This window comes from Cynocephalus volans, chromosome 3 (genome assembly GCF_027409185.1).
Source record: "Cynocephalus volans isolate mCynVol1 chromosome 3, mCynVol1.pri, whole genome shotgun sequence".
In the NCBI taxonomy this organism is placed as follows: domain Eukaryota; kingdom Metazoa; phylum Chordata; class Mammalia; order Dermoptera; family Cynocephalidae; genus Cynocephalus; species Cynocephalus volans.
This window is the reverse complement of record NC_084462.1, coordinates 129252680-129277909: the sequence shown is the minus strand read 5'-3', so window position 1 is coordinate 129277909 and position 25230 is coordinate 129252680. Positions and strand designations below refer to the sequence as shown.

The window sequence follows — 25230 nt, the reverse complement described above, 5'->3', positions numbered from 1 at the left end:
CCATTGTCAGATTGAATGGAAGTAGGCATCCCAAATCGTGGGATGATTTGGGAAAGGAGAGTCTGGGCTACGGTGGAGGCCTTTTTATTGAATGTTGGGAATGCCTCCACCCATCCTGAAAAGGTATCATCAAACATCAAGAGGTATTTGAGGTGCCGGACAGAAGGCATGTGTGTAAAATCGACTTGCCAGTTGGCTGCGGGTGTGAGACCTCTGGTCTGATGGGAGGGGTATGGCCCAGGTTTGAGAGGGGTGTTAGGATTGGTACGCTGGCAGATTGTGCATGAGGAGGAGATTTTTCGTAAGAGGGCTTTGTCAGATGGGGTGATTGAGAAGAAGGCCTGTAAAAACTGGGATAAAGCTTGGGGGCTAGAGTGAAACAGGTCATGGAGCAAGCAAAAGAGAGAGGACTTATCATCATTAGGCGGTTGGGGCTGAGAGGGTGTCTGTGAACCCTGGGGGCCGTAAGGAAGAATGGGAAGTTGGTTTTGCGTCTGTGGGTGCATTGCCGCAGTGCGTGCAGCGAGGTCAGCCTTACAATTCCCGCGAGTGATTGGGGAATCGTCCCTCTGGTGGGATCTGCAATGAATGACTCCTAATTCACAAGGTAAATGGGATGCCTCAATTAATGTGGAGATTAAAGCTGAGTTGGTGATTGTGTTACCCTTGGTGTTAAGCAGACCGTGTTCTTTCCATATGGCGGCATGAGAGAGAAGTATATGAAAGACATATTTGGAGTCCATGTATAAGTTAAGAGTTTTTCCTTTAGCTAGAACGCAGGCTCGCGTGGTGGCGATAAGTTCAGCCTGCTGGTTGGTAGTACCCCTGGGTAAAGGTTGGGCTTCTATAACCGAATCAAGGGAGACTATGCCATAACCTGCATAATGAGTGTTTCCTTCCTTGAATGAGGATCCATCCATGAACCATGCGAGATCAGCGTGAGACAGGGGCCCCTCAGTGATGGAAGACCGGTAAGGTATGAAATTCTGAAGGCTTTCTATGAAGCTGTGCAAAGGCGTGTTGGGGGAATCTGGTATAGGCAGTAGAGTAGCTGGGTTTAGGGGTGGGCAGGTATTGAAGGATAGGGCAGGATTTTCCAGAAACAAGGATAGGAGGGTTAGAATTCTGGAAGGTGGGAGGGAGTGGAGAGCCTTATAGGTAAGGAGGTCTTTAAGGTGATGTGGTGACAGAATGGTAAGAGGTGCCCCAAATGTTAATTGGATGCCTCCTTATGCAGCAACTGCCCCGCCGCTAGGGCTCTTAGACAGGGTGCCCAGCCTTGTACAGTGGGGTCTAACTGTTTTGATAGGTATGCTACAGGGCCAAAGGAGGGGCCATAATTCTGTCCTAGGACGCCTAGAGCTTGTCCCATATTTTCATGAACGTAGAGGAAAAAGGGTTTAGTTAGATCAGGGAGATGAAGTGCAGGGGCCGTTAGAAGGGCCTGCCGAAGCTTGAGAAAAGGGCGCTGAGGTGAGGAGAGTAAAGGTTCTTCAGGAGGACCCTTACTCATATTATAGAGAGGTCGGGCTAGCAAAGAGAAATTGGGGATCCATACTCAGAAATATCCGGCTAGACCCAGGAAAGATAGGATTTCTGTTTTGGTTTGGGGGATGGGCAGGTCAGTAAGAAGCTGTTTCCTGTCCAGGGTGATTTCCTTCTTTCCCAGGGAGAGGAGAAAACCAAGGTAGGTTACAGACGGCAAGGAGATTTGGGCTTTGGCTGGGGACACTCGATATCCCTTACCCACTAGGAAGTTAAGCAAATGGGCAGTGTCAGCTTGGGATTGTTCCCATGAAGGACTGCATAGAAGGAGATCGTCCACATATTGTAATAAGGTGGACTCTGGATGGTTTAAGTGAAAAGATTTGAGGTCCTGTGCTAGGGTCTGCCCGAAAATATGAGGGCTATCCCGAAATCCCTGTGGCAGGACCGTCCAAGTGAGTTGTTCGGAGTGGGGGGAATGGGGGTCGGTCCATGTGAAGGCAAAAATGTCCTGAGTGCCGGTTTCCAGGGGTATGGAAAAGAAGGCATCCTTTAAGTCCAAAACCGAGAAATGAGTAGAGGACGCTGGGACCTTGGAAATAAGATCGTATGGATTTGATACAAGGGGATGAATGGGAATGACAGCGGCATTAACAAGACGGAGATCTTGGACGAGACGAAAGGCGCCATTAGGTTTTTTTACAGCGAGTATGGGAGTATTGAAAGGGGAGCGAGTGGGACGGAGATACCCCTTTTTTAATAGGTCCTGAATGATGGGACTTAACCCGAGGAGGGCTGCTGTGGTTAATGGATACTGAGCCTGGCAAATATATTTGGAGGGGTCTTTTAGTTTTATGTGTACGGGGGAACACTGGGCCAGAGCGGGGCTGGCAGTGTCCCAAACTGTGGGGTTAACAGGGTGCGTCAGGATGGGTAAGGACTTATTTGGAGGGGTGGAATTAGTAGGATCTTGAGCTTGAACTAGCGCTAGGAGGAAGGAAACGGGGGTAGAGGAAGAGGACAGGGGCAAAGTAATGGAGACTTAAAGCCTTGATAGAATGTCCCGACCCAACAAGGGGACGGGGCATTGTGGCATGACTAGAAAGGAATGGGAGAAAACGGATTGAGTGCCTTGAAGGCAGCAGGTTAAAAGAGGGGATTTTGGGGGAAAGATTTGTTTACCTCCTACCCCGACTATAGGAGAGCTGCTGGAGGTGGTGGGGCCTTTATATTCCCTTAAGACCGAAAAGGTGGCTCCAGTGTCCAGGAGGAAAGATATTGGGTGGCCGTCCACAACCATGGATACCCTGGGCTCCTGCTTTGTTATAGAGATGGTCGGGAAGGGCCAAGGCTCCATCAGTCCTCCTCAGCGAGGCCCCCCATAGGTGGAGTCCACGGTTCTGGGGACTGTGGGGCAGTTGGTCCCTCACCCCTTTGGGCGAGGGGGCAATCAGATCCCCAATGTCGGGGCCGGCCCGTGGCTCACTCGGGAGAGTACGGTGCTGATAACACCAAGGCCCCAGGTTCGGATCCCATATACGGATGGCCGGTTCGCTCACTGGCTGAGCGTGGTGCTCACAACACCAAGTCAAGGGTTAAGATCCCCTTACCGGTCATCTTTAAAAAAAAAAAAAAAAAAAAAGATCCCCAATGTCCCTTCTTTTTGCATTTTGTACAAGGAGTGGTGGGTGGCCTGGGGGTGGGGCAAGCCTTTGCCCAATGCCCTTCCTTTCCACATTTAAAGCAGGCTCCAGGTGGAGGCTTAGAGGTGGAGGCTGTGGGAGGGCGCCCAGGGGGGTTGATAAGCTGGGCCAACATCTGGAAGTTGGCGTGGTCGGCCTTTTGTTTTCGACGTTCCTTTTCCTCCTCTCGATTATGAAAGACATTGAAGGCCACTGACAGGATTTCGGTCTGCGGGGTTGCAGGACCCTGCTCTAATTTTTTAAGTTTAGTTTTAATGTCGGGGTAGGACTGGGCCAGGAAATAGGTCATAAGGACATGCCGGCCATCTTCTGAGTTGGGGTCTAAGTTAGTGTATTGTTGAAAGGCCTGAGTTAATCTATTGAGGAACTCAGAGGGAGTTTCCTCCTTTTTTCGGACAATTTCTTGAATTTTTTGGAAATTGACGACCTTGCGAGCCGATTTTTTGAGGCCAATTATTCAAAACGGTCTCGAGCCTGGATTCCCTGGGCTGTGTTATAATCCCAATTACATTCCTGTTCTGGGTCTGCTTGAGGGCCTGGCGGGTGATTTGGATTGGTACGATGGGTATCAGTGGCATGGGTTTGGGCTGTATCCCAGACCCTGCGGCGTTCCTCGGGGAGGAGGGTATTGGCTAGGAGCATGAAGAAGTCATGATGTATGAGGCTGTAGGCCTGCAGGATCCATTGGAATTCTTTAATGTAGGTGGTAGGGTCGGTAGAGAAAGAGCCTAGTCTTTTTTCTAATTCTGTAAGGTCAGCTAGGGAAAAGGGAACATGGACCCCAACTACTCCTTCAGCCCCAGCTACCTCACGTAGTGGGGCGATTATTGAAGGGGCGGGGGGAGGACCTCAGGAACGGGTGAAAGGGGGGCTTAGTGGGTCAGGGGTAGGTGAGGGTAAAGACGGGGGAGTGGATGGCGCTGGAGGTGCAGAAGGTGACGCGGATGACGGGGGAGGAGGAGCGGGCGCCGTAGGCACTGGGGGAGGAGGAGGTCGGTAGGGTGGGGGTTCATCAGCAGGGTCGAAGGTGGAAGGATGGAGGGGTGACTGTGAAGATGGTTTACAGGCTAAAAGGACTTGAGAGGGAGCACAGGAGGAGCAGAGGGTGGGGTTCTGAGCCAAGAGGCGAAAAGCCTCGATGTAGGGGATCTCCTTCCATTTTTTTAGGCGCTGGCAGTAGTTAAAGAGGTCTCGTAGAATGTTAGGATCTAGTGTGCCCTCAGGGGGCCATGTGTTTTGATTATCTAAAGGATAATAAGGCCAATCTTGAGTGCAGAATTTGGTAAGGAGTTTGGGCTTAATATCTGGCCTGAGGGAAAGATTGGTGAGGTTTTTCAGAAGGCATTGAAGTGGAGAGTCCTCTAGGGAGGAGGAGGAAGCGCCCATTCTGGTCTCTTAATGGGAATTTTAGACAGAAATTGGACAGAGATTAGTGATAAGACAGATCATTCAGCCGGTTGGGAAAAGCAGAATCCTAGAGGGCGTCCCCAGTAGGTCACGTTAGTCCCGACAGGTTCAGGTACGAACCAGGAGGAGAGAAGGGAGGTGTGGGTCGTCACCCAGACCTTCACTTCTCTAGGGCAAAAGCCCGGTGCCTGAAGGAAACCTAGCGCTAGGAATTTCTGGTCGGGTCCCAGACCCGGGAAGTGGAGAGAGGTGGAAATCAGACAGAGATTAGAAGAGAGTGGTGGGGCCGGCCCGTGGCTCACTCGGGAGAGTGCGGTGTTGAGAACACCAAGGCCCCGGGTTCGGATCCCACATAGGGATGGCCGGTTCGCTCGCTGGCTGAGCGTGTCAAGGGTTAAGATCCCCTTACCGGTCATCTTTTAAAAAAAAAAAAAAAAAAGAAGAGAGTGGTGGACAAGAGGATGAAAGAGAGAAGGAGAGAACAGAATGGGGCTTTTAACCTCCAAAAATGAAAGTAAAAGTTTATCGGGGCTTTGGAACCTGTTATAGTTTGGGAATTTATGGTGGTTGTGAAGGCCGTGGTGGGGTGGGTATGGATGTTAGGGACTACCAGACGATCTAGACTCCCTGTGGTAGCCTGAAAAGGGCTGGTGACCTTTAGAAAAGGGGGCTTTCCTGATGATGAGCCGGTGGTGAGTGGAAGAAGCCAGCGCCGAAAACAATGGACGAGGGTGGACCGTCAATGGTGAGCGGTGGAAGGGAGGCTGGTCCTGGCGGGACGGAGTTCCCGAGGGGCGACTTAGAAAGTGCTGCCGCTGCGATTCGAAAAGTGTTACAGCTCGAGGGAGCCCTGAGGGGTGACTTGGAAGATGTTGCCGCTGCGATCCGAAAAGTGTCACCGCTCGAGAGAAGCTCCGTCCCGGGTTTCGGCACCAAATGAAAGGACGAACCGACACCAGTTGACGATCCACCAGAGAGAGCCCGTTTATTAGGCAGCCCACACACACATATATAGGGCTTTAAGGGGAAAGCTGATTGGCTTAAAATACAATCCCTACTTAGCATACCGCATGGGGTTTGTGCGGGGAGCTGATTGGTGTGTAATTCGCGCTGGTGGGAAGGAGTATACGGAAGAGAAGGGCAACCAGCGCCATGATGGGGTGTGGCCGAGAAGGGCTTATGTGATCGGAGTGTGATCCCTTGGGGCATTTGGGTCCCTACTTTAAGAATTGGGTTTGGCTGTAAAGACTTGACAAGATGTTTCTGCAGTATTTGGAACCAGATCATAATTGAGAGATGAAAAGTGAATTGGAAGGTAGAGATGACGACTACCTAGGTGAACAACACAAGAACTTTGGCACTGATGGGGAGTAGAAAAATGCAGAGGTAATAGAAGGGAGTGTGAAGATAAGGGAAGATGTTTGGTTGCTTTACTTGCTTATTTGTTTGTAAGATGGCTGATTCCAGAGTACAGTGGTCTGCTGATGGAAATGACCTAGTAGAAAGAAAGGAAGATGTGATTGATAAAGGAGAGAAGCACGTTCAGTGTTTTGCTGCCTTGTGTATCCTCCAACCTTATAACATTTGGAATTCATTTCAGTTCTATCTTATTTATTTTTTTGGTGGGGGCCGGTACAGGAATCCGAACCTTTTACCTTGCTGTTATCAGTACCACATTCTAACTAAGTGAGCTAACTGGCCAGCCCTTAAATCTACCTTCCTGAAGCATTCTTCCTAAGGCATCTTTGTGACACTATACTCTTTTTTTTTTTTTTTTCAGTTTCACAAATGTTCCTTATTTTCGGGCAGAAAAGATAATCTTTCTTGTTCCTCAGAGTTATTCTTGGCTGCTCTCTTGCCCCTCAGTGATCTTTCGTCCTCCCAAAATTCTAACTTTTTTCTCTTTGTACAGTGACACCCAAATTTGTATCTCTGGACCTGAATTCTTACATTTACATTTGTATTTTCCTTTGCCTGCTGGACATTGCTATGTAAACCTCACCTACAAGTCTGACTAATATGTCAAAGACTAAACGTGTGTTCTTGCCTGTTCACTTTTCCTGACATTTCTATTTCTGGAATAGAATGCTTTCCATTAACTAGATTTAAACTTTTTTTTTTTTTTTAAAGATGACCGGTAAGGGGATCTTAATTCTTGGCCTGGTGTTGTCAGCACCACGCTCAGCCAGAGAGCAAACCAGCCATCCCTATATGAGATCCAAGCCCGTGGCCTTGGTGTTATCAGCACCACACTCTCCCGAGTGAGCCACGGGCCAGCCCTTGTATTTAAACTCTTTGTTGGTTTTATTTATCTTTTTAAAAATCCAATTAGTTGCCAAAGACCTATTCCATAGGATCAATCTATCTGCAGCCTCTTTTCTTGACCCTGTTTTTCAGACATTTGATGCCTTTTGCCTGAACTATGGAAGTAACCTTGAATTTGTAGTTTGTTCTTTTTGTCTGTGCAATATATTTTATACATCTCCAGATTAGTCTTATTACATAGTTGTGGTTCTGATAGATCAGAAACCTTCATTGCATTCTTACTAATCTTCAAATTATATACAGATTTCTCTGTCTTGCATTGAGAGCATACCATATTATGATCTTGATTATTATCCTTTCCAACTGTATCCCCTATCATTTCCTTATGCTGTAATAAAGCTTCTCAACCTTTACTATATATTCATATCTATGGAGATTTAAAAATGCCTTGACTACAGAGATTTCAGTTCCTCCTAAGGTGGAATGAGTACACTCCATTGTGTTTTTTCTGCTCTGCAACTATAAAACCTGGATAGAATGCTTGGAGCAGCTTTTTGTTGACTTAAGAAACTAATTTGGAGAAGACTGGAATTTTAAGTACCATCAAGCCAGCAGTTTTCCCCGTTTTTCTACTGGTATCCCCTGAGCTAGACTCAAAACTGCCAGAAACCTAGAAATGGGTATCAAGGTACAAGAAAGAGTGCAAAGAAAAGCCATCCAGTTCTGTGTTGAGGAGCAGGAAAGGGGACTTCTAATGCTCAGAAACAGTAGAGGAAATTTCCCAGGTCCCTTTCTTTTCTCCTTTTTTTTTTTAACCTAGTCCTTATGCAATCCTGCAGGAGCTACAATTACAGCATCCAGACATATCTAAAACTCAGAGGAGAACCTTCCTCTTCAGTCAGAGGAATGGTTGTCTCAAGAGGATGGGGCATAATTTTTCCCAGCAGTATTGCTTTTTTCTCTTTCTGTTCTCTGCTCCTTGGTAGTGGACATAGATGTAGTTGTATGAAGTATACAGCAGAGCAGGGTAACTAAAGCCCCAGCTTTCTGGCCAGAGAACCAAAAAGGGAAACCCTAGGGAATGAGAAATCACAGAGAGGGAGGAGCTAGGGAAGGCAGCTCCGTAAAATTGTTTGTGAACTTCTGGGCTTACCCCTGTGTTGTACACATGCAGATTTGTTCCTAAAAGGCATACCAAAGACTTTGAGAACTGAACTAAGCAGTAGACGATACCCAATTTCTGGTCATAGCAGTTTCTAAGCTCATGTCACACTTGTAGGATAGATGCTAATAGCATTTCAAAACTTTGAAAATTGAGCTGACATTGAAACAACAACCATAGTAGACTACTTGGAACTTATAGCTCAGGTTACAGGCAGGTCTTTGACCTGTTAAAATAAAAATATTAACATTCTCCATAGGATATAAATAAGGCCAGAGTTTTATAATATTCATAATGGCCTTGCAAATAATCCAGAATTGCTCAGCATTTGAAGAACCAGGAAAATTTCAACTCACATGGAAAAAAAAATCAAATGCCAGTGCTTAGAAGACACAGATGTTGGAATTACTTAACTCTAAATCAGGTACTGTAAAAATGCTTCAAGAACTAAGAATAGATGCTCTTTAAATGAATGCAAATTTAGAAAGTCTCAACAAGAAATAGAAGACATAAAGAAGAACCAAATGGAAAATTTGGAACTGAAAAATAAGGTAACCAGAATAAAAAACTCACTGGTTAATCTCAGTAGCTGAATAGAGATGACAGAGGAGGGAGGCAGTCAATATCAGGAATGAAGGAATAGCTACAGAAACAGTAAATGTAATAGACTATTCTCCTCTTGAGTTCTTTAAAAGGTTTAATGTTTGAAAATGAATATTACATTGTGTGATAGAGTTTTCAATATATGTTAATGTGGCACATAAAATGACTACAACATAAAGAGGAAGGGTAAAGACGAGTATATGATGGTAAATTTTTACATTTTCATTTGAAGCAATAAAATATTGATTCTAAGACTGTTGAAAGTTACATGTGCTTAATGGCATCCCTAGAGCAACTTCTTAAAAGCTATATATAGAGATATATTCAAACATAATAAATTTAAATACTAAAAAAGAATCAAATAGCCCAAAAGGAGGCAAAAAAGGGACTATAGAGGAATTTAAAAAGGGGGAACAAGCAGAAAACAAGTAACAAAATGGTTGACCTGAATCCAGACATAATTACATTAAATTTGATGGTCTAAACATACCAATTAAAAGACATTATGAGAATGGATTTAAGAATATGATCCAACTATATGCTGTGTACAAGAAAATCTCAAATATAATGATATAGATGGGTTAAAAAGATAGAAAAATACCATGCAAACACAAAAGAAAGCTGGAGTGCCTATATTAATATATCAAAGAAGATTTCAGAAGGAGAAAATTACCTGGAATAAAGAAGGACATTACAAAGCAATAGAAGGGTCAATTCACCAGAAATCCGTACATTCCCTAAATGTATATGCACCTAACACCAAAGCCTCAAAATACTTAATCAAAGCCTGAGAGAACTGAAAGGTTAGTCAAATCCAAGAGCATTGGAGACCTCAAAGCTGTTTTCTCAGTAATTGATAGTACTAGTTTTAGGCAGAAAATAAGCAAGGATGTATATATGGAAGAACTGAACACTGTCACCAGCAGTGTCTAATTGACATTTATAGAACACACAACAATAAGGGAAAAAATACATCATTTCCAAGGATAGGTTGATCATTATCAATATAGACCATATACCAGGTTGTAAAACAAATTTAAAATAACTGAAATCATAACAAAGGATGTACTCTGATGATGATTGAATTAAACTACAAATTGATATAAGATAATCAAAATTTCCAAGTGTTTGAATATTAACACAAGTATAAATAATCCATGGATCAAAGAATAAGTCTCAAGGGAAAGTAGAAAATATCTTGAACTGAATAAAAATGAAAATATATCAAAATTTGTGAGATGAGCCTAGGAATTATAAACAACTTTATGGGGTAGCTTTATGGAGCTCCCTTCCCTGATGTCTGCAGTACTTTCTAAGTAAACAAGTTGTGGTACATTCTTCAGTAGACTACTAAGCAATAAAAACGAAGAGCTATTGGTATGTGTAACAACTTGGATGAATCTCAGAGACATTATGCTGAGTGAAAAAAAGCCAGCTCAAAAGGTTACAGACTGTATGGTTTCATTTATATGACATTATGGGAAAGACAAAACTAAAGAAAGAAAACATCAGGAGTTGCCAGTGGTTATGATGAGGGAAGATACAACAACAAAGAGTAGCACAAGGAATTTCTTTCTTTCTTTCTTTCTTTTTTTTTTTAAAGATGACTAGTAAGGGGATCTTAATTCTTGGCTTGGTGTTGTCAGCACCATACACAGCCAGTGAGCTAACCATCCATCCCTATATAGGATCCGAACCCGTGGCCTTGGTGTTAGCAGCACCACACTCTCCCAGGTGACCCACGGGCCGGCCCGGAATTTCTTTGTAATAGAGCTGTTCTGTATCCTAGTTGTGATAGTGGTTATACAAATCTATATGTCAAAATTCATAGACCCATACACCCAAAAGTCAGTTTTACTGTATGTTAATTTTTCAAAATTAATGTAAAAATAATGCCTTATACCGTACACTATCAGAATACTCAGAAATGGCAGCCTGTGTTTGTGCTACGCTTCTCTAGTTTTTTCAGAGCTCTGACCTGCAACCATTACTTTCAAATCTGTGGTACTGTGAATATGAACTACTTGCCATTGCCTAACCGTATGTCATATTGCCTCATCTTCATTTGTTTGCCAATGTTGCCTCATAGTGTCACCTGTTGTATTTTTTTCTATCCTTCAAATTTTATCTCATGTCACCTTCCTGAAAGCTTTCCTTGTCATCACCTATTCCTCCTGCCCACTCAGATATGATGTCTTTCTTATGAAAAACATAAAGCGATTTCAATCCTGACTGAACAGCAAAAATAATCACCTGAGGAACTTTTGAAAAGTGCAAATTACTGACATCTTAAACCTACTGAACTGAAGTTTTCAGGGCTAGAGTCTCTTGAGTCCATTTGCTTATTTTACTTATGGTTGCTTATTTGCTTACATTTTTGCTGTAAGCTCAAGTGATTCTGAGTTGCAGCCCACTGCTTTGTACTCTTCATGCTTATAGCCTAGTAGGGTAGACAGATATTAAATAATCACTGTAAGAAGTTTATGAGAATGTATCTCAGGACAATCTGACCTAATTTAGGCAGATACTTGAACTAAATCTGAAGGATAAGTAAAAATTATTTAAGCCAAAGATTCAAGATAAGTGGATTTTAGATAGCATACAGAAAAGTGAAAAGAAAGAAAATGTATTTAGAAATAATGAAAGAAGGCCAGAATGACTAGAGTACTGAAAATTGAAGGAAAAGCAGTACAAGGTGAGATTAAAGAGAGAGGCAGGGAACAGTGTAGGACACATGAAGGATATTGGTTTTTAGGCTAAGAGTAATGCAGCACATTCTAGATAGGACTAGGGTGGCATGTTTAAATTTGCCTATTTAAGTTATCTGGGATAACCTAGAAGAGATGTGTTAATTACTGGCTAATTTCTTATTAAATGGATTATTATGTATTTTTATTATGAAAAAATAGTCCTTTTAGTACTAGACTTGAAAATTAGCTACACACAAATAGGGAAGCTTGAGCCCCAAGCCCTTCCAGTTCTCCACTTTAGAACACCTAAAGAGTGATTATTATGCAAAAGAGATCTTTCATTAACAAATGTTTAACGCCCGTAAGTATTTTATGCATGCAACTGGTAGCTCTTCGCAAGAACCAGTCTAAGGTAAAGAAACAGAAAAAAAAGCTGATTGTTAAATTTGGGGAAGTTTACAAATCAATTGTTAAACAGTCATTAAAAATTAAATTATATAAATATACAATTATATTAAAAACAAAGGTAATCCTCAAAACTTATCACTTCCTAATTATTTTAATACATTTATTGTTATCTATGCCCTTGAAGTTTTTTGCAGCCTTTATATCTTTGTGGCAGAAATTGTAGATAGTTGTGTGCTATTGCACATATCTTAACAGCTTTACATTCAGTGAGGTTATGTTGGTAGCTTGAAATCAACTACAATGGGAGTATTTACCATATGGAAATTGGCAAACACTATAAATCAGAGCTTTTTAACCTCAGAGAGCTGATTAGAAATTTACCAGCATACCACCACATGAAACCTATGTTTACTAATTGGAATCTAAGTTTAAATAGAAATATATTTTGTCAAAGAAACATTATTAAAAATAAAGACTTGATATAGTTGAAATAACAAACCATTTTTAGCCTGATTGGTGAGTTAAATAGATTTTTTCTGCCCAAACTGTCAGCCTAACCATAATATATAAAATCTTTTTATCAGGGTGGGGGATGGTAATGTGTGTGCCAGGTTCTAAACAGTGATTTACAAATGAAGTTTTAGGATAACTCATATGTTAAATTGGGCACTACCTTATATTTGTAGTTCTTTTCTATTTCATTTTTCATTGCCCTCAATTAAGAAAGCATTTTATCTATAATACTGAGTTCTACAAATTATAATAGAATGATAGCAAGCATAAGAGTTTTTAATAGAGTTTATAACCTGGAATATGTAAGAACTGAGAGCTTATCTTCCAATGTACTCAGCACCAGTAAGATTTGAGAAACAACGTACAAAATTTAGTCATGCCAGAGTGCTCCAGAAGACCAAATTATTGATTAGTTGAATTTAGAAAAAATGTTTAAAGTCTATGGATGATTTTTTAGGTTTAACAGAATACAATAAAGTATTTAGAAGGCACCTACTAAATACATAAAAATTACATCTATATATTTTAAGCACTAGAGTGAGTTATCGAGTGGCGAGAATAGTATCTTTCCAAATAGTTATATAGAATGACTTTGGTAGAATTCCTTCAGCCCAATGAACCTCATTGATTCAGTGGTATGCTTTCAGGAGGTTATTTTTATTAATTTGAATTTTTTGTTCTTTGACTGGTTTTGGTCTTCCATAGTGCTTTTACATCTCTTCCAAAGCACAAACCTGGTTTCTGGTCAGATATAGCTATGGCTGTAAGTTCTCGATCTGCTGAGGAATGCCAGAGGAAATACATGGAAGATCCCCAAGGAAAAAAATCACAGAAACATGTCGCTAAGAGAAAGCCAGCCAATCCCAAAGACCAGAATGGTAACCATTGCAATAAACAGTGTTTTTCTGGTGCTTAGTGTAGATTTCTAATCACTCACTAGATATATTTTATATTTACCCATGAGTCTTGTTATACGTGTTTTCTTAAAATGTTAAAAGCTAGAAGGAATTTGAAAGATCATCTTTTCTTCCCCAGGTAGCTGCTTCCATCAATAGTAGCTTAGCAGCCTTGTGCTTTAAGAAATCTGCAGTTGGATCCAGAGATTTCAATATCTGAATTATTGTTCTAAGGCCGCTTAGGTGGGGCTCCCTAGTAATTTATGAGAAAACTCAAAATAATTTAGTTTTCGTCATCCCAGTATTGCACACTCCTGTTCATGGTTTCTAGTAAAAGGTGTTTTATGCTAGAGAAATCCTATATTAAGCTTCGGGGAGTACCCAGTATTCCTACCGTAATTTAGTAAAGTTTGAGTGTCATGTGGCCTAATCATATTGCACAGATTCCAGTGTAGAAGGAATCATTCATTATACAGGAAACATAACAGAGCCTGAATTTACTTAATATGAGTGAACTATTTAGAGATTGCAAAGGCTGTTAACTTTACAGAGCAGTTACTTTAAATGACCTAATTCTTATCAAAATGTTTTGCTGACTCTTAAGACAGGAGAGGTAATGCTGATAAGAAGCAAACTATTAAGATAACTGCCAGAGTGGGAACTCTTAAAAGGAAGCGACAAATGAGGGATTTTCTGGAACAGTTGCCAAAAGATGATCATGATGATTTTTTCAGTGCAACACCTTTGCAGAAGCAAAGAGTGCTGGTAAGAGTTGTTGATACATGAAATCATTGTTGGGTTTTGGGTTTTTTGTTTGTTTTTATCTATATTGACATATCTTTCATTTTTATGTATGGTTAGTGTTCATCACTAATATTTAGGACAAAGATGGATAGCCTACATAGATATGACCGGATTATTATAGGAAGTCATCTACTGTTACATGCTATTCTCACCACTTTCCAGAGTCTGCCCTACAATAGATTTCAAAGCTAATGTATGTAGAACTGAATAGAAAACCCAGAAATTAGGCCAAACATATACTTACTGTTTAATATACTATGAGACAAACTTTTTAAAAAGATAAGAAAAGATTATTACCTACTGTGTAGTAAATTGGGAGGAGGAATTAAGTGGCATTAGCACAGTATTGACAGATTTGAATGTATATATAAAGTAATTTTTGTAGTATGAAAATTAGGATAACTTCAGTGATTGGTGTAAAATATTCACAACAAATACAGCAAAGCCAATAACATCGATAATAACTCATTCAAATGTTACTGAAATAATAAAAGGTATCAAGATCACAGGAAGAAAGTGGACAAAAAGAAATATAAAAGGCTGAGCAAACACTTGGGAAAATGTCTTATTTTATCTAGTAATCAAAACAAGTTATATGTACACCTTCTAAGTTACAGACTCTTTTTAAAAAAATAAGCTAAAATATTCACTGTTAACAAAAGCAATATTGATATTGATACGGTCATACATTAGTGGTGCATCAGTTGAATCATACTTTTTAGAAAGCATTATGGCACTATATTACAAAAGTTGTAAAAATTAATTCTGTTCTTGAGAGTTTATCCTAAGGAATTCAAAAGCCCAAAATCTTTGCAAAGATGGTCATTGCATGTTTATCTTTACAGCAAAAACTGGAAACTATATATTCAATAAAGATGTTTTTCATAAATAGTAAAATACAGTACAAATAATATGTGCAAATTTAAGACTTCCTAGAATCTAAATGTAAACATAAAGAATATTAAGATTATTATAATAAGCAATGTGCAGATGTAGAACTTGAAAAGTTGTTAATGAGCTAGACTTAAGGGTAATTTTTCTTTTTTTTTTTTTTTAGGGGTAATTTTTAATCTTCCAAGTTTTTGATATTGTTAAATTATCTTCAGTATAAAGGTTGGGGGTTTTTTTGTTTTTGTTTTTGTTTTGGCGGCTGGCCAGTATGGTTATCCCAGCCTCTGACCCTGGTGTTATAAAGCTGCACTGTAACCAACTGAGCTAACTGGCAGCCCTATCTTCAATTTAAGAAAGCTCAGTGCTTTACAGACTCTACAATATTATCAGGGACCCCTTTTTGCTCACATGGGTTATAGAGGGAGATATTTTAAGGGAGTCATCTGAGGCCCTTACTGTGTTCTCTTAACAACACCATGTTCCTTTAGGGGTTGTCCTCTTTATGTTATCCCCCCATCATTTCAGGTTATATATATGTATATTTTGGCCGAAATGCAATAGGATTTAGGCCAAAACACATTAAAAGCATACTTGTTTTTAATAGCAACATTAAAAACAGGAATAAGATAGAAATGAAAAATAATGAATTAGCTCATTTTCTGTGGCATAATTCCACTTTCTCTAAGATTTAAATGTAAAGGTAAATAAAAATCTTAAGGATTGAATTTTTGTTGGAAATATATGCATAAAAGTTTAATAGTGCTTGAGTTCCTACTGAGTGCCAAGCATAATAGTAAACAAATTAGTTTTGTTTTGTTCTGTCTACACCAAAAGTTAGTAAACTATGACCCAGTGGGCCAAATCCAGACTACTCCCTGTTTTTGTAAACAAAATTTTATTGGAACCCAATCATGTCCATTTGTTTGCATACTGTCTATGGCTGCTTTTATGATACAATGGCAGATCTGAGTAGTTGGGACAGAGACTACATGGACCACAAAGCCTAAAATATTGCCAACTTCTCGTCTATACAACCTTTAGAAATAGGTGTTATTGTCTCTTTATTACACAAGAGAAACTAAGTTTTTTGGAGGCTAAGGCTCTGCCCTCTACCTACTACTACTATAAGGAGGAAAATGACTTATCAATCTACCAAAAACATTTTGTGCTAATGAGAAAGTCCATTTTTATGGATGCATGTTGACAATATTTGTTTTCCAGTTGCCAGCTTTTCAGGACAGTCAAGATGATGATGATATTCTACCAAGTATGGACAGAAATCCAACAACTCCGTCATCAGTTATCTTTCCATTGGCAAAAACTCCTCAATGTCAGCATGTCAGTCCTGGTATGCTAGCCTCTATAAATAGGTAAATATTCATGCATCTCATACATTAAGTCTCTGCATCAACATATTGAGGAATACTTAAAACTTTCATGAGTTGTGGAGTAATGAGATGTAATCCAGTGATGGAAAGAGTCATTATTTAAAAATTAAGGATGGTCAGGTGTTTTTTTTTAGTTTTTCTTTTTTGTGATGAGTGATTGTCTTATAACTATGATGCAAAACCTAGAAGCTGCTAGTGAAAAGATTAATCAAGTCAGCCATACAAAAAATTTAAAGAATTATCTGGTACCAACCACCAATCAAAAGACAAATAGTCTGAGAAAAGAACATGTGCAATTTAGCACAGACAAAAGGCTAATTTCCTGAATGTATACAGCACTCTTACAAATTAACAAGAAAAGGGAAAACGTTTTCATGCATTACTAGTGAAAAAGGTAAATTAGTACAATCTCTGTAGCAACAATTTGTCAGTATCTATCAAAATGATAAACGCACATTCCTTTTGACCCAGGAGCCCTGCTTCTAGAATTGTGAATATAAAGTTTATTCATTGTAGCATTGTTTATAATGGCAAAACTCAGATGTCCAACAATAGGGACTATTTAAATGACTTTTGATGCAGTATATGGTCATAAAAATGAAGAAATTGTTTATTACTTTTATGGTAAAATGCCCAAGGTATATTAAGTGAAAAAGCTAGGTGTAGTGAATAATGTGTAAATAAAGGCTGTATGTTTATGTGTGTGTATATGTGTCTATATGTACATATATATACATGTATATATATGTACATATAGACATATTTGTTTTTAATAGATTAAATATCTGAAAGAATATATAAGAAACTGAAAATTGGTGATCTTTATGGAGAGGAACTAAGGTAGCTAGGGACGGATGAGAGGGAAACTTTTGAATTTTGAACCATTTAAATATAGGAACTGTTTGAAATATAGATAAAGTAAAATTTTTTAAAAAGTAGGGGTAACCAAACGTCACAGAGAGAAGATGGAAAATGGTAAGAATGAAGCCTGAAAATAGGCTATTCCGTTTGGCAATTAAGAGGCCAATGCCGATCTTAAGAGCAATTTCTGTAGTGTGAGAAGCAGAGCCAGATGATAATGGCAGAGAAAAAACTATTTGGTATTCTTATGAAGCTAGGTAAAATTTTAATTTGCATTTTTAAGAAAAAACATGATTTTTCCCTAGCAATCCACAAATTACTTATTAGTGTGTCTTAGTGTTTAGTATAGGTGAAAGTATACTGAGAATGTTAATTTTGGACAAAGTCTTTAGTAAATTCTTTGGCCAAATCATCAAAAGCCTTAAAATATTCATCCCTTTGGTCCTTGAATTTTTTTAGTCAGTTCTTTTTTATTTATTTTTTTTGGCAGCTGGCCTGTAAAGGGGTGTGAACCCTTGACCTTGGTGTCATCAACACCAGAGTTTAACCAACTGAGCCAACCAGCTATCTGTTAGTCAATTCTAAGGAAATGAGAGATTTAGGCAAATTATGTATTTGTATTTGTGTAAACAGAGTTGTTCATCACAGAACATGATATAGGTTGAATATCCCTCATCTCAAATTCATGGAACCAGAAGTGTTTTGGGTTTCGGATTTTTTTGGATTTTGGAATATTAGCAGAATATATGCCGGTTGAGCATCCCTAATCCAAAAACCTAAAATCCAGAATGCTCCAGTGAGTATTTCCTTTGAGCGTCATGTCAGTGCTCAAAAAGTACTGGATTCTTGGAGCATTTCAGATTTCAGATTTTCAGATTAGTGATACTCACAACCTGTACTGAAAATGTGAAAATGACCTAAAAGTCCCAAAGTAAGAAAACAGTTATGTAATTAAGGTTTGTCCATATAATAGAATAATAAGCAACAGTTAAAAATCATGTCTTCGTGAATTTTTAATAACTTAGAATAACATTCAGTGGATAGTAGTTTTTTAAAGCTAAGAAAACTACATAATCTCAATTTACATAACATGTATTCATAAGAGAAAGGAAATTTTTTGACCAAAACATCACCAGCTATAACTCTAGGCTGTAGAATGACATTGGTGTGGGTTGTGGGTTTTTGTGGGTTTTTTTCGGGGGTTATGGGGGGGTAGGTTCTGTCAGTTTATGTCACTTTTACAATTGAGGAAATAATGGGCATGTTTTTTTTTCCTGTAGAGCATATGAGGGATTTATTTATATGATTAATCTGTATTTCCTAAAACTTTATTAATAATTACTTTTAAAAAATGAGTTCTCTAGGCCTCTTCACTACCTCTTGATGTCACCACTTCTAATAGTTGCCTTACTTTTTATAAAAGTCTTAAATAATGAAACAGTTTTATCGCTTCAGAAGTGAAAAACTCTTTATTCTCTTTGTTGCTCTCTGACAACAGACTTCAGAGGTGCTCGTCTTCAACAGCTGGCTGTGACTGTTCATTTGTTAAGCAACTGGCTGGCAACTGGCTAGGCTTATTCACTTGTGAGAATATACAGGAATTAACAAAACAAAGCATTTTTCTTATACTCTTACTCAGCAACAATTAACACAGAAGACTTCTGTGACCAAATGTGGCGGCGGGGGAGTGATTGATTTCCCCACACACCAAGTAAAGATACTCCTGGGTGTCCTCTAATTCAATTCGGTTTTGACACTGTCTACCTGGAGTGTCAGATCACACAGGTTGAGGACTCAGATTCCCAAGACTGTTCCCACTTCAGACACTAGTTGCAAGTCCAGGCATCTGGAACTTCTGACTGTCTTCAAGTTGGCGTTCCACAGTCCTCGCTTTGGGTTTAATTTGATAGAGCAGCACACAGAACTCAGGGAAACACATTTACCAGTTTGTTACAAAGGATACAGATGAAGAGATGCACAAGGCAAGGTGTGGGGAAAGGGACACAGAGCTTCCATGCCCTCCCCGGGCACACCACCCTCCAGGAACGTTCATGTGTTCAGCTATGTGGAAGCTCTCAGAACCCAGTACTTCTGGGTTTTTGTGGAGGAGCCTTTGTTGCATAGGCATGGTTGACTAAATCTAATCATTGGCCATTAGTGACCAACTTAACCTTTGGTTCCACTCCTCTCCCTAGAGGTTGGGGGGCAGGCTGGTTGAAAGTCCTAACTCTTGAATCACAAAGTTGGTTCCCTTGTGAACCAGCCCCTATCCTGAAACTGCTAAGTCTGCCAACCTTCAGCCAACTCGTTAGCATATAAAAAAATACTCTCATCACTTTGGAGATTCTAAGGATTTTTGTAGTTGTATGCCAGGAGAGGGGCTAGAGGAATAGCAGATATATACCTCACAACATCACAACTTGCTATTCAGCAGTGTTTATGATTCAGATAAATATCTTAATGCAATCATACATTTACAGATTTTTGCATGTTATGCCTTTAAAATTGCTCCCAAATAGTCATAAAGGAAAAGAGGATAATAGATCACATAGCATCTTGGAGCCACTTGGGAACTGGTGTTCAGCTAGCTTTTACTGTTATAAGTGGAACTAGGAATTGTAGGGATCGGGAATTGAAAACAACCATTCTGTTTGGCTTTTTATTTGTAAATTATGAGTCAAACCTATATGCTAATAATGGGGTGGGAGGAGAGAGAAGGTAAAAGAAATGAAAAACAAAGACCTTCATAGTTGGTATGGGGGAATACAAGAAAGATATAATTATGTAGAAATAAATGGCTTGCTGAGCTCAATTAAAAACCTAGCACTGTCGGAAAACTTGAGGGTTTTCAATCACCAGGCATATGCTTAAAATAAAACAACTGCGAGATTAAATCTGGATAGGTAAGGAAGTGTATAGGAGAAAGGGGAAAATGGTGTAACAAAAAAGGAGTCCAAGGACAAGAAGTCTCAGTGAGAGTTTTGGAAAATGTGTTGCCAAGCAGTGGGCTTGCTGCCTGATGTACTCAGAAAGCCAAAGACTGTGACGCTGGCTTTTTTTGAAGAGAAAAATCTTTATTATTATGTGACCTGTCAGGCAAGGAGATACAAGCTAGCTCAAATCTGTCTCTGCTATCAAAAGGCATGACTTGGTTTTATAAGAAAATTACAAAAAAATGCAAGTTGGGAGGAGCTGATGGATAGGAAATAAGCACATTCCAGTCTCTCATTTTGCTGCTTGTTTTGCAAAACGTGGTGACGGACCACTTGCTTTCTAATTGTGCCTGGCATTCTGGCTCCAGGTGCCATCTAAAGGTCAATAGGATCTCTGCATATGTCTGTCTTCAAGTATTCTGAAGTTTCTGCAAGACAACTTAGACCATGGTGATTAAAGATCATCAGCTCTTTACAGGAAACTTGAAAGGCATTTTTTTTTTTTTCATCTTAGAAGGGATTTCAGGCAAAGTATAATTTCCTAGAATATTGTTATGCAGTGTTTCCTTTAAAATGTTTGATTGAAGCATTTTGTTCATCTTCATAGGCACACCATTGTCTTTAAAATAGGAAAGAAAATGTACTTTTTAAAGACTGAAATAAATTTTAGTTTTGTCAATTGCAGTTCAACTGATGGATAAAAATATGACAGTTAATGAAGACTTGAAATTATTTTGTATTCAAACAGGAATGATTGTGATAAATATGTTTTTCGTATGCAAAAAAATCACAAAAGTAATGGTGGCATTGTCTGGGGCAAAATCAAGAAAAACACAGTAAGTATTTTTATTCTTTATCCAACACTAATCTATAGAATAACTGTAATACAAGGGTATTTCAAAAAGTTCATGGAAAGATTCGTATTATCTTTTAATTCTATTTTTCCACAAACTTTTTGAAGTACTTTCATATATGATAAATTATAATAACAGTTCCTGTCCTCGAGGTCTTTAACAACCTAATGCAAGTAAATTACAATATGAGGCCATGAGTGAGGTAGGTACATAAGTACTGTAGGATTACAGTTGGCAGTTCATAGACTAAAGCATTTGAGTAAGGTGAGACTGGGTAAAAATTTTCATTTGGGAAGTGAAGTAGGGTGGGAAAAATACAGGGAGGGACATTTCAGGCAAGACCCAAAAGCATAATGTCTGTTCAGTGACTGAGGAGTAATTCAGACTAATTTTGAGTCATAATTTTCACAGAATAAGATATTTCATCAAATCCCATGCAGCTTTAAAATATTTTCAAATGTTTTTCAGATTCAGGTACTTAATTTTTTTGTTTTCACATTCCAACATTTAAAATCCAGTTACAGAAAAAATTTTAACTTAAAGTTACCTTAATAGACTGATCTATATCCCTTTGAGAAAAGATTAGGAGAATCCTTTATCCCCTTGAATTTTTAAATCTTAATTTCTGATTTTATTTTGAATAATTGGTAACCAGACGTAAGTACTTTTCTAGAAATTTTATTCATCTCAAATTTCCTCATAGTAAATAGCTAATCTTAGAGAATGATAATTTATAAGGGTAGAGTGAGGTAGTATTTTATCCTCCTGAAAGTGCTCTTTCAGACCGGGTTATGATCATCTCTTCCTCCCTTACTCATTTTGAAATATTTGTACTGCACACTAGCCAGAATGTAATTCCTCTGAGAGTCTCTAAACTAAGTATTGGGATTACATAACCACACCTAATCTTTATAGGCATCATTTACTTGTTCACGAGAAATGGTAGATATGCACTGGGGATCTTGGTTTAAAATCAGTCTGAGGGGGCTGGCCAGTTAGCTTGTTGGGAGAGTGTGGTGCTGACAACACCAAGGTCAAGGGTTCGGATCCCCTTAATGGCCAGCCATCAAAAAAATAAACGAATAAAATCAGTCTGCCAGTGTTTGTCGAACTTGAATGTGCATTGAAGTCACTAGGGATCTTGTTAAACCCCAGATTTGGGGGAGGGGGAAGGTGGAGGCCAGCTAGCCAGGACAGGGATTGAACCCTGCCTCTTGCTGTCATCAATACCATCCTCTAACGAACTGAGAGCTAACCACCCGACTCTTAAACCCAAGATTCTGATCCAGTAGATTTGAGATTCTGCATTTCTAACAAGCTCCAGCTGATGTCCATGCTGCTGATTCATGGGCCATACTAAGTAGCAAGACTCTAATCTAGTCTGTTTTGTCTGCAAAATATGAGGTTGATATGGATACATCTATCAGGGCCCTTCCTATTAAGAACTTTTATTTCTCTATATTTCTAGGGTCATCTTAATTTCTGGGCTTTTGTTTCTTTTAATGGGTTATAATTTAAGCAACCTAACAAACTATAATATCTTTGTGATTAAGCACCATTTTTTTAATAGCCTAATATTTTATAGCAATGTGTTAGGATGGAAAGAGCAGAAGATTTAGTGTTAAAAGTTCTAATTTCAAGGTCTGACTCACCATACCAGCCTTATGACACTTAGCAAACTACTTGAGCTTTCTAGTCTCATTTTATTCAGGTATGGCAGTAAGGATCATGATATGGTTTGTTACTGAAAGATTTTGAGGGCTAAATGTTACAGTACAGTGTTTTGCTTCACCTCATGGGGAAAAAAAACCCATTTACATCACAATCTGTGAGCATAAGTTTGTATCAAAAATTTCTTAATATTTACTCTTAGTATAGCATGTATACTCTGTCATATTTTTAGTCTATTCCTTTTCATTTTTAAAAAATTGCCAGTCGTAACCAATAGTTTGAAAAGCATTAATGTATAGTGAGCAAGCACTTAAAACTTGCCATGTACATTACCATGTTAGCCAAGATTTGAAGTACAGAGAATTAAAGTGCTTAGTCATGTTTTCCAAATGCAGATTTTTACCTAGTCAGTTATTATGATTATAATAATCACGATAAACAAAAGAAAAAGACCAAAATCATAATAAAAATTGTTTATATTTTGAGTTAATATTTTGAGTTAAGTTTACTAAACCAGTGTATTAATTATTCAAAGGAAATAAGTGCTTAATACATTTTGGCAACTTTAAGAGGCCTGTAGACAACCCTTTAACCACAGTAGCATTAGTGTATAATACTTTCTTATAGTATGTTTGCTAGCAGTGGGAAACAACATTGAATAAGGTCATGGTTCTTACCATTGATAAACTCAGGATTTGGCATTTCACAGACAAGTATAATGTGAATAAGTGTTGTTATAGGCATATGTTCAAAGTACTCTGAGGATAAAGCATGCTTAATTTTGTCTAGGTTTGAGGTAGGCTTCATAGGAGGTATCATTTAGCTATTAATATGAACTCTTTTATAGGTCGCATCTGATTTCTCAACTCCAACATCAAGAAGGAAAACCCTGTTTAACAAAGGTAGTAAACTTGTTTCTTTTGTAGCCCAGTTCTAAGGTAGTCTGTTTAGATGTTCTTAAAGTTAATTGCTCTCAAGTGGAAAGACCTATCATTTACTTCCTTGTAGTTGTTTTTAATTTCATTAAAATTACTTTTAAAAATGTATTAATCCTTTTTATTAAACTTCTCTTTACAGATTTAAGAGAAAACTCTGATATTGGAAAACTTTTCACTAATGCTATGGAATCTTTAGATGAAGAAGAGAAAGATAATTATTTTTCAAACTCTGATTCTGTGTAGAAAAAATGAGAAAGTATGATTTCCAGGACTTTTACCATAAAGCAGTATATTTGTATCTTCATTTGGAGTACGTGTATTTTTTTTATAATGTAGCTTCATATGAAAATGTGGAGTCTATTTTCAAAGGTTTTATATATTTGTATTCCAAGTAAAATATCCTTCTATAGGATATTCCCTATTACTGCAGCTTACTAAAAATGTAAGGAAAATTGTTTTGCTTGTTGTAGGTATTTATAAATTTCTGCTTTTACAGTATTAAAATATAGAGATAAACAGACTTAGATGCTTATGAGATTTAAGAAAATTATGTCCAAAACATTTTTTAAAAAACTTTCATGAAAAAATTGCTATCTTTAAATGATGGGAAGTGGGATGAAAGAGTTTGTATTGGTGGCTACTGAATTCGTGAAAACTTTTAAGTTTGCATTTATTATCACTTGGTATATAAGCCAGAGTTGATTTGATGTTTAAATTACACATTGTTGAAACTATTTGACATGCTTCTGACCTGATTTTTTTTCTTAAAACTTGTGATTGGAAACCTATTTTTATATTTAATTTATTGCTTTTTTACTATTTTATTAGGTAGAATCAGAACAAATTTTGTTACATTCTTAAGCTTTATTTACATATGCAGACATGGCTTAAATTTGGTCTCTATTAAAAAGGACTAGATTAGACAAATATTCAGTTAATAGATCCACCATTATAAGGAGTCAAGTTAATGTCATAGTAAACATCCTTTTCCTTTCATTGACAGTTCCTTTAGAAATAAACTTCTTTTAGCTTGTTTTATTATGTTTCAAAATTTGACATAGAATATTTTCTCTCCAGTTACAATACACATTCACCTACCCTTTCTCTCCAGTTAGATTGTTCAAATAAAGTTAGTTTGCTTTTGTAGTATTTGTTTCTTGTTTTGTTTTTTTAAATTACTAGATCATAGAAAAAAAATATGTATTTTGTTACTGGTCTTTATGTTTAAGTTTCCTCAAAAAATACCTGAACTTTTTTAGAAAATAACATTTCTTGTTTCTCATGAATTTAGTCAGTAATTATCAGCAGTTATATAACTATATCATTGATAGAAACACATGATCTAAAAAGAATAGTGCAGTTGGACTAAGATCATTCTTCTTTAAACTACCATGACTATTTCTGCCACAAAGACTCTTCATTGATACAGGAAAGAACTACAAAAGGATTATTTTGGAGTGGCCCTAAAAAATACCATTTACTATCTGAGTTGCAAATATTTGGGTATAATGTTATGCTGCTTGAAGTTAGTGGGTAGATTAGGAGTTAGAAAGGTGGTTAATCCCATAACAGAAAACAAAACCATAATTTTTCAATGGCATAGACTTGACCCAAACCAAAAATTTGACCCCCACTGTCTGTAATCCCTGTGTCCTAGTAGAACTCCTTCAGCATCTTTCCTATTCTATTCTAAGGTATCCTACCTGCCAGATACCTAGTTAATACTATTTCTGTCATGTCATAAGATGAGCTAATAAT

At 38.2% G+C, this 25230-nt stretch overlaps 1 protein-coding gene across 1 annotated transcript in view; it reads left to right on the top strand.

Moving 5' to 3' along the window:
- The window catches only part of MIS18BP1 (MIS18 binding protein 1), a 50562-nt gene extending 26847 nt beyond the window's left edge, over positions 1-23715 (top strand). The window contains exons 11-16 of the mRNA XM_063090132.1: positions 12942-13114; positions 13737-13897; positions 16049-16197; positions 20758-20845; positions 23382-23436; positions 23612-23715. Coding sequence (XP_062946202.1) covers positions 12942-13114; positions 13737-13897; positions 16049-16197; positions 20758-20845; positions 23382-23436; positions 23612-23715 — 730 coding nt within the window. The remainder of the gene's footprint in view (positions 1-12941; positions 13115-13736; positions 13898-16048; positions 16198-20757; positions 20846-23381; positions 23437-23611) is intronic.
- The last annotated feature ends 1515 nt before the right edge of the window (positions 23716-25230 follow it).